General features: G+C 39.1%; 2 protein-coding genes across 2 annotated transcripts in view; one reads left to right on the top strand and one right to left on the bottom strand.

The window, feature by feature from the left end:
* The first annotated feature begins 6 nt into the window (after positions 1 to 6).
* FKBP7 (FK506 binding protein 7) lies at positions 7 to 7,290 on the top strand. The gene is made up of 4 exons (XM_019523025.1): positions 7 to 228; positions 2,952 to 3,103; positions 6,139 to 6,272; positions 6,920 to 7,290. The coding sequence occupies exons 1-4, from the start codon at positions 14 to 16 to the stop codon at positions 7,079 to 7,081; spliced, it is 663 nt and encodes a 220-aa protein (XP_019378570.1). The 5' UTR covers positions 7 to 13; the 3' UTR covers positions 7,082 to 7,290.
* A 1,416-nt stretch (positions 7,291 to 8,706) lies between these two features.
* Positions 8,707 to 10,328, bottom strand: part of DFNB59 (deafness, autosomal recessive 59) — an 18,003-nt gene continuing 16,381 nt past the window's right edge. Inside the window, exon 6 of the mRNA XM_019523024.1 lies at positions 8,707 to 10,250. Within this exon, the coding sequence (XP_019378569.1) occupies positions 9,949 to 10,250 (302 nt within the window). The 3' untranslated portion in view covers positions 8,707 to 9,948. The remainder of the gene's footprint in view (positions 10,251 to 10,328) is intronic.

Genomic DNA, 10,328 nt, shown 5'->3' with positions numbered 1-10,328 from the left:
GCACGGCGGGGACATGGCTCTAGTGCTGGCGCTGGCGCTGCAGGCGCTCGGGCTCCTGACGGCCCGCGCGCTGGGGCAGACGCCGGAGCCGGCTGTGGGGCGGGAGGAGGTGAAGATCGAGGTCCTGCACGTCCCCGCCGACTGCAGCCCGCGCAGCAGGAGGGGTGACATGCTCAACGCGCACTACGACGGGTACCTGGCCCGCGGCGGGGCCCGCTTCTACTGCAGGTGAGCGCGGGCGGGCGGCCCTGGCGGCTCGCCTCCGGCCGGGGCAGGCCTCGGGACCTCGTGCCCACGGTATACACCGGCCCGCCCCGGGTTATGTCCCGCTGCTGCCTCCCTCGGGCCTCTGCCACACGCCCGGCACGGGTGGGGCGGTTGATTCAGTACTGAAGTCGTAACCCTGGCACGCGTTGAAGCCATGAAAGGAAAATGAGGGGTGAGCTGCAAAGTTGTTCCACAAAAAATGTGGAATAATTTAGCTGCTGGTTCCTGTCACACCACTAATTGAACCTGTGGCCACGTGCATGCTGTCAGTAGGGGAGGGGGCTCCCAGCCATCTTGCACCTGGGAGCCCTGTCAGTTTATGGGGCTGACAATCGTGGGGGCACACCCTGTGTTCCCCCAGCTGGGAGCCCAGATCAACTGACAGGGCTCCCAGCCAGAGCACCACCTGGTGCACCCCAGCTGGGGGCTTGCAGCCGCAGGAGCTGGTTACTTGGCAGTGCGGGGTGATCCTGGGCTCCCCTTGCACCGGCAGCAAGGAGTGATGGGATCTGGTGTGCAATCCCATGGTCATCCATGTGTGTCGTGGCAGGAAGCACAATGGTATGGATCATGCATCAGATCTCATTGCACAACTAGAGGGTCCCTTATAGACATGAATGTACATAGATATAATATACATCCCCAGCCAGCACAAACACCATTGCATGGCAGGCAAGGTTTTTTGGGTAGATGTGGTATTTTTTATTAAACCAGCTCAGTAGTTGGAAAAAAGTTCTTTGCCAGCTTTCAGGCACAAACTCTGCACAAACACCCATTTTCAGCAGTGCCTGAAAGCTTGCAAAGAACTTTTTTCTAACTGTTTACTTGGTCTAATAAAAGATATGACATCTACCCAAAGAACCTTGTCTGCTTGTGTCCTTAGACCAACACAGCTACAACCAACAACCCAACACTATTGCATAGCATTTCTGCTAAAGAAGCCCATGAAGATCGAGGACTTGGTTACACAAAAGAGTTGTATGCCTTCCTGTATTTAAATCATTCCTTTGGGAGGCTACTTCTGCTTGAAGTTTTCTTGTGTAGGCAGGATCTTCTGCATACATCTAATTTTGTTTACAATGTACCAGAGGTAGGTGGTTGTTTTTTTCCAGGGTGAAGGCCGTAATAGGCATCTGCCACCGATACAAAGGTCTGTATTTGCTGATAAATAACTGGTTTTACTATGCATCAACACACACATTAATGCAGAAAACTGAATTTAAAGAATTTTAAAGTCTTTCTGGTATTGCCACTCAGAGCCCAGTGTAGAAGCAGCATAGGATAAACTTACCACATTTACACAAATCCAGGACAAGGTTTTTTCCCCCCTGCATTCAACATGGCAGGGGAGGGAGAAGGGGGCTGAAAAAGCCACTTGTCTTGGATTTGCATGTAAGGCAGAGATAACAGCTCTGACCCCAAACCTGGAGTTGGAGTCAGAGCCATAGCTGCTGCCCCCACCATCTCTGCCCCACCACTGCTTACCCTATTGTCCTGGGTTCAGCTCCATCCCAGGTTATGGAGCATGTGCCCACTACAGTCCCTGCCTGGCCACACAACAGTAGTGGCTTGTACAGGCCCAGTGCACAGATCCAGCATGCAGAATCGAACCCAGTGTGTGACCTGAGACCTGACACACTGGATTAATTGATTGCCTCTCCCAAAATGTAAGATTTTTTTTTTCTTCAAGCTGTGTAAAAATTAGGGTCTGTATTATTTTCTGGGGTATGCTATGTATAAGAAAATAAAGTAGGCTACATCTTTAATCAGAAATCATTCACTTACAGACTCTTTGAGCTATAATAGGTTAACCATCAGATTTTTCTTTAGAGACCCAAAACAAATCACTTTTATTACCTGCTTTGTTCTATATTTGCACCTACTTATTCTTCTGGCATTGGCATGTCTGCCTTGCAGCATTCCTCCACCGACATAGCCCAAAATACTTCCTGCCCACCTGCTCCTGCATGTATGCTCTAAATCCAGAAGTACATCAGTGATAAGGCTCCAAGATCATCCCCATCAGCTATTCTGAAGGTACTTTATAGGGGAAATCCGATTTGGCCCATAGTGTCTGCCTCGGTCAGACTCAGTGTTCAGGACCCAACCTGCTGTGGGAACGGCCAGGCATCATGCAGATCCTATGTGATCCACAATTTTGCAGCAGAACAACTATACTGTTGTAGGATTGGAGAAAACTCAAGAAAGGATCATTTCTAATGTTTTGTTCTTTGAATGTTTTTGTTCTCTATATACAGCTCCTCTGTATGGAGGAGCAATTTTAGCGGTTAATTTTTAGTTAATCATTAACAAAGTCCTGTGAAATCTGGGAGTTTGCTTGCATATACAACTTCAGATTTGATCCCTAGTTTGTAGTAAATTATACCAGAAAATAACACAGTACCTTAATATATTATGATATTTATCAGAGGTTACAAATTTTTAATTTTGACATACATTTTAATGTGTCATAATAAAAAGGTATACTTAAAATTCAGTAACTACAAGCTTGTAAAAAAATTAAACACTCAATATGTTTAAATTAATTAATTGATAGTTTTTCTTTCTAAAATGGAATTGTACTGAAATACTAATATTTTTCATTAAGTATTTGAATATTGTTCCTTTTTTACTGTATATTTATTAAAAGTTTTTGGGTTTTGGGTTTTTTCTCTCTTATTTAGTCGGACACAAAATGAAGGCCATCCAAAATGGTTTGTTCTTGGTGTTGGACAAGTAATAAAAGGATTAGATATTGGTATGATGAATATGTGTCCTGGAGAAAAGCGGAAAGTGACAATTCCACCATCATTAGCATATGGAGAGCAAGGATATGGTAAAAAAAACAAAATCCTTAATTTTTAAAATATATGATTTTATTCTTTCTGCCTTATTGCTACCTATCTACAAATATCAAAGAAAGCAAATGTTGCCATTAATTTTAAGACCGGCCATTCAGGACATGTTCAGACAAGCACACACATGCAGTGTGAGTTTGAGATTTTGTGGCATCCCAAAATCTTTTGAGGCACTACAAAATGCATGCATCACACCTGAAACAGTTCTCCATGCTACATTTAGCATTGAGCCAAAATTAAATCCTGGCATCTGAAAAAAAAAGGGGTGGTGCCTGTGGGTGCAGCATGTGCTGCCCAAAACTAGAGCCTGGCCAGCCAGAGCTACACTTTGGCTGCCAGCCAGGCTCTGCATGCCAGCATCATTGCCACTGAAGCCCCAGGTGCAGGCCCCACATCCTCCCCTACCCCGTCCAGGGCAATTTGCCATGCACCAGAGCACACATGCAGGGGCATAGTTGTGCTGCTGCTATTTCTCTCCAGGGAAATGCATGTGCGCATTCCTCTGCACATGTCCCCAGTCTTTCCACTTTATGTTCTGGCTAAAACTACAAGGTCTGATCATGCAAACTTTTATGCAGCATGAGTAATCTGTACATATACCACAAACTAAATTAAGTGAATTGCTCACGTGCATGAGGCCTTCCCACGTGGGTAAAGATATACAGAATTGAATGTATAAGAATGAATTCATGCTAATGCCTTTCCTGTGCTAGCCCTGAACTTTTGTGATAGGAGCACTACAATTGGCAGCAGGGCCTTCCATGGTCTCCTGGCTGGCCTTTGCTAATTTTTCATCCTTGAGTAGGATTTTCTTAATCCTGTCTTCTGCCTCCACCACAAAAGGGTATATACAGCTACTCTCCCTTGCCTCTAGACAGCAACTGCATGTGAGAGAGAGAGGGTGTGTGCCCCCTGTGTGGAATCACTGTTACAAATTTACATAACATAGATAACAATTCCTTACAATTTAGATTATAATATGAATTATTTTTTTTAAAAGATGAGTTTCTTAAAACTGTTGCTTTATAGAAAGTTTTGGATTTCAGTTATCTGTTTGTGAGGGTACCAGAGACTGCCTTATTCTGAGCTCAATATATATTTAATATTGTCATTACCCTTTTTTCTTGCTATATAACATTCACATTTAACTACTGTTATTTAGGCATTGCCAAAATGGTCCTTTAAAAAAATCTTGTTCCGTGTATGCAAAGCCGTATGAAATTCTGTAGACACTTGGAATTAATATTTGTTTGGCAAAGTGTCTAGGTACTAATTTAACAACTAGTTGCATCAGCCAGGGTAATAATTATTATGGTTGTTATCATTCCACTGAATGCAGAAAAGAAAACTTTGAATTTATTACATGTACGTATGTAATTTAAAAGACATGCATAGGTTGACTAAGGACTTGGAGGTTTATCACGAAGTGTTTCAACTGATGGAGTATTGTAACGTATGTTTTTGTAATCCAACTTCAACTGTGAATGAAGTGCATTGATTAAATACAGTGATGTTGTCCCATGCCAAAATTCCATTAACCAGCTGTATCCTTAATGAAATAGCATTGAACTCAGTGCAGTTACACTATAACTTGGCTTATTCATTGTAAGTCATGAACACATCTAGTCATAATGAGAAATTGCTGTTACAAAAGCAGATCCTTAAATCTAATATTAGATGTAACTATTTGTTCCTAGGCAATGCTTGAAGAAAGTCTTTTTTTTTCCCTACAACAATTTTGTTCTGTCTCAACGTATTCCTGCATGCCGGGGAAGATGCCTGCCTAACTTTGAATTAGACAAGATGCATGTGGCTTTCTTAGGTCTTTATGTATCTTTTCCTCTGGTATGTATTATTCTTTTAATTACCTGCACAGAGATCTGTAACTTTGTATCCTATATTTATAAATGTCAGCTGACATGTTGCATATGTGTCTGTGCAGTAAATATTCAAGATTTTTATACACTTGAAACAACTTGTCGCAAAAAAGTCTAAAGCCTGTCATTATCTTTTATTATAGATAACTTGAGTGAGAAATTCCTGTAATATTAGTAATTGTCCTCTACTCTTCAAGAAGAATGCTTTACCTTTTTCTTCAGCTCAATAGGATGTGTTGAAGCTCAGAAATAGATACAAGTTTCTGATTATTAGCATTAGGTGAGCAAGTATATAAGTAGGAGCTAGTATGATTCCATATTAACTGCATGCTGCATGGTTAGCCATTAAGAGTTTTTTTGCCTTAAGTTTAGATCTCAATGATCTGGTCTTCTTGTTTGCCTATCACTTTTTCACCCCCTTTTGGCCAGAAGCATGATACAATGACCTATCATTGTAACTATTATTTTCTTTATATCTTTGATACCAGAAGATACTTTAACATAGAAATGTTTTAGCTCACTTTCCTTCCCTCCTTTAGGATTGAACAGATCATTCTATAGCTCTCTTAAACATGGTGATCTGATGACTTGGATGCTGAATACTTGACCATTTATCTTTCCATAACTACTTTCCAAATTGGTTACATATTTTGACTTACTGGATTTTTATGTGAATACTGCTTAATAGTAGATGCAATGAGTTAGCAAACCTTTTTTGCAGAACTTAGTAACCTTTATAACCTGTTTTGTTTCCTTGTCAAACAAAGAATATATATAAACATTGCTCCATTATAGCAATCCTTTGAAACTAGATATTGATTTTAAATTTAAAAAAATTGAAGGGCATGAATGTAGAATTAATTTCTCAATGATGACATATCATTGAATGACATATAACAGCATGAGGACTTCAAAAGAAGGCTCATGGGTATGAACTGTATACACATTTTGTTTCAAAACTTCCCTTTAAAGAGGGAAGTAGTATATATTTTTATTAGAATTTTATTCAGGTTTTAAACAAATTGGAGTACTGCAGTATTACCCTATTCCTATGGATAAATAGAGGTACAAGTGTATTTACCAGTAATGTGATCTTTAACATTTCTGTGAATCCTAAAATTCTTTTGTGTTCCTAGCGCAAGCCAAGATTCCACCAAATGCAACATTGATCTTTGAAATTGAATTGTATGCAGTGCATAAAGGACCACGGAGTGTTGAAGCTTTTCAGCAAATAGACATAGATAATGACAAAAAACTGTCTCAAGATGAGGTAAAATGCCTTAACTACTTTGGGAGATACCACTTTAATAGAAAAAAAATGCATTATCCCTATATAAACTATCTTGTATCTACTTATCAGTTTGGGTATGCCTACACAGTCCTGCCTTGTGCTGCATAATCATATTCTTTGATAAATATAAAGCTGCATCCCAGATTTGCCAGGGTACAAACTGCAGTGACCAGAGCTTGGGTAGGCTTGTTTTCAAGCAAGCTAGCTTGTTGTACTCGCAGCATAGCTTTGGAAGCACGGAGCTCAGTATTTGTGCTACAGCTCTTCAATTCTTGATCTGTGTATTGGAACTACCAACAAGAGTGTAGTATTTAGGATTGAGATATTTATACCTTATAGACTGGTCAGACAGACCAAATTGTTTAAAGGTATTTGTCATTTATGACTCATTATGTACTATTAACCCATTTTAATAAAGAGGAGGGTATGTGAGGAGGTAGACATTTTAATGCATTTTTTATAAGATTGCCTAATATTTTGTACTTTCGGCGTAATTTTCTATAGCTTCAAGTGTGAGAGCTTCTAGCTCAAACGTAAAATTACATTTGTGGTGTGAATGCCTGTACACGTTTTATCAAGGTGGACTCAAAAATCATCTCAGTTTGATATGTTTTCATTTTTTTCAGATAAGCCAATATTTAAAACGGGAATTTGCCAGAGATGGTAAAAAGCGTGATCCTTCAGATCATGATATTATTTTAACTGATATATTCAAGAAGAATGACCATGATGGAGATGGCTTCATATCTGCCAAGGAATACAATGTCTACCAACATGATGAACTATAGTAAATTATTTATAAAATCTCTTGGCTGCTTTCTGCACACTAAATTCAAGGAATTTTTACAATGAACATTCTTTTTGTCACTTTTTTTTAAAATTTTTGTTGTGGTAATTTTCTAATAGCTCTTAAGAAGATTTTTAAAACCTTGCCGTTAACACTTTAGTAAAAGAATGTGATGCATTTACAAAAGAAATAAAATTGGAAAATGTCATAGTCTGTGTTGCACAATCCTTAATTCAGGTATAAAACATTATGATTATTCTAGACATTACTTAGCTAAAATTAGCCTCTGATCTACAGTACCAGTTCTCACTCAAACTGAGCAGGGTGCTGATCAAACCCATTATTCCCTTTGTATCAGATACAGAGAGGATTTGATGGTAGTCTACTCACAGGAAAGATGGGTTTGTAATTTAGCTGCAGTGGAAATACTTTCCTATCCCCCTCAAACTTCTAAGGAGTTGGAGAAAGCCCATGAAAACTTACTTAGAATGATGAGTTTATTTTGGCTCTAGTTAAAACGTACTGCTGGCCAAGGCAATTACAGTAATACAGCCCTGGATGCTGATTTTGAGGGGCTGTAGAATGGTGGCAGCCACCACTACAACTTGCAACGCAGACATTTCATGTTATACCTCTAAGGAATTGAATAATGTATGCCTGGGAAGTTAAGTTCTGATAGGCTAAGATGTGACCTACCATGGCTGTTTAAACATGGTGCCCTGCAGGCTTCTAGCCCAGGTTCCCCAAAGACAATAGACAAAAAAAAATCATGATAGATTTAACAGGCCAGTGATAGAATTACAGATTGTGAGATGAAGTGTGCTTGTCATAATCATGTTAATGCTTCCAGAAGAAAACCCTCAAGAGCAAAACATTAAAATTGACACTATGACTAGAATTCTATGAATGCACAAAGATTTTTTAAAATAAGTTACAATAACTTCTACAATGTAAACATAATTGCACGTATTTAAAGTAGACTGTTAACAGCAAGTGAAAATTCAATTTTTAACAAAATGAATGGAGCATTCTTTACACTTTTTAAAATATATTAAATTGCAAGTACCTCAAAACAGACATCTACTTTTCTAATTTGTTGTGCAATACAGAGGAAGTGGGAGTATTATGTTATTTAATATAAACATAATTAACTCCATAAACCTGATTCTGGCTTCTCTTACACTGGAAAAGTGTAGTGTAGTAACAGTTATGATTGCTATGTGAGTCATAAATCGAAATATTCTAACTTACTTTTCAGCATCAGCAAAACAAATATTTTTTCCTTTCATTTATAAAGAAAAAAACATTGCTGCTTATTTGAATGTGTAATCTTTAGATCAGTGGTTTTCAACCTGTGGTCTGTGGACCCCAAGAGGTCTGCAGGCTATGGTTAAAGGGTCTGTAAAAGAGGATTATGTTCAATCGAAAGTATGTGAATACCCACATTTAGAAACTCAAAGAGGTCTGCACGTCCATTCAAAAATTTTTAGGGATCAACAAGTGAAAAAAAGTTTGAAAAACACTGCTTTAGGTAAAATATGAAGTTTAAAACTTCAACCAGAACTGGTAGGGCTAGCAAGAAACAGAAAGCCTACCACACCTATTTAGTCTCCCCTCCCCCCTTTTTTTCAAGGGAAGCAGGAATAGACATTTTAATCTCCCTCTTACTTTATAATGACATTAAGAGAGACGTAAACACTTTTGACAGCTGTTCTGGCCAGCAGTGCCAGTTCCAGTGTTCTGAATTACATTCTGCAGTGCCATCTAGTGTATGTACTCCCAATAATGCAAACTACTGTAAGTTGTGATGTTAGACTATCTAGGTCAGGAGTCAGCAACCTGTGGCCTGCAGAACTGTGATTTTGGCAGCATTTGGTGGCAGGACCTCTCCCTCTTGCACACTAGTCAGCTACCTGGGGCTCCAATGGAAGGGGCTGTGCCTGTACCTGTCTGCAGTCAAGCAGCACAGATTCTGGTGGAAGGGGCTTTCATCATGCCACACTGAACAGCTCAGCGGAGAAAAGTGGCAGGAACAGCTGGGTCCCAATGCCTGCCTTTCTCTGATCCAAGCTGAGTCATTCCACTATCCCCCACAGAAAATGCTGCCAAACCCCTACTCTAGGTCACAGACCTTCAGACATGAAATCTAAAAGGATTGATATAATACAATATTGTTAGTGATATAAATTATCGCTATTTTTACCTGTATACATCAAAGACATTAAAGTCAACAGCCAGTCTAACTCAGAATAAAACACATGCAAGTTATCCAAGTTATGCAAAATGTGGGCTAGCTGGTGGTCACAACTAATATAGTCAGAATAAAGATATATGGTAATTACATCCTGATATGAAACCCATATCCTCAGCTATGATCCTTTTCAGTCTTCTCCTTTATAAAAGAAACCTTAAACTGAGCTAACCTCCAATGTGTTTTTAATCTGATACTTCAATTAAACATTTATGACAACACTAAATATTTAACAGATTTTCTCATTTTACCATCATACTCTGATGTAGTTAAGGAAATATCTTTACAAAGAGCAAATTTTGTAAGTCCATTTCAAAATATAAGAAGTTAAAAATTGCTATTTTCTGATTCAGTTTAAAAGTACACGTGTTAGTTACCATGAATGATGAAATGAGAAAGTGCTAGGAAAATGAAAAGCAGTGATATTTTTGACAAAAACCCCTACATGCTAAACTAATTAATATAATTAGCTGTATGTGTAAAATAAAACATCACTTGAAAACAGAAAGTAGTATACTAAAACATTTTGCACTTTTAATGCTTTACTAAGTCACTTTTGGAAAGTTTGTGGCACAGTTATACCTAAGTCTATAACAATAGGCACTGGCACAGATAATTTATCTCACCCTTCTGTGCCAGAGGTCAAAGCAGGGCACAGCATGCAGTCGTACATACTTTTGTCCGTGGAAAGAACACTCGAGACATCCATAAACTGTCTCCCTTTTAGAATGACCCATTCCACAAAGGACACAAGGACCTTTTGGGATGTTGTTATTAAGTAAATTCACTCGGATATGAGACCCTTCTCTGAGATAGCTTGTAGAGACATCAGTCATGCTTGCAGCTTTTTCATAATAATCTGTTAAAAGCTCCTCCAAGTAATCATCTGAGTTAGCAACAGTCTCCAATACCCACTTATCTGAAAAAGAATGCACACAAAAATACCAATGACTTGTCTGCATGTTACGAACTGTCTATGCCACACCATGAAATAACT

The sequence above is a fragment of the Gavialis gangeticus genome, unplaced genomic scaffold (genome assembly GCF_001723915.1).
Source record: "Gavialis gangeticus isolate Ggan-Ray unplaced genomic scaffold, GavGan_comp1, whole genome shotgun sequence".
In the NCBI taxonomy this organism is placed as follows: Eukaryota; Metazoa; Chordata; order Crocodylia; family Gavialidae; genus Gavialis; species Gavialis gangeticus.
The sequence above is the reverse complement of the archived record's forward strand: the minus strand, read 5'-3'. Positions and strand labels throughout refer to the sequence as shown.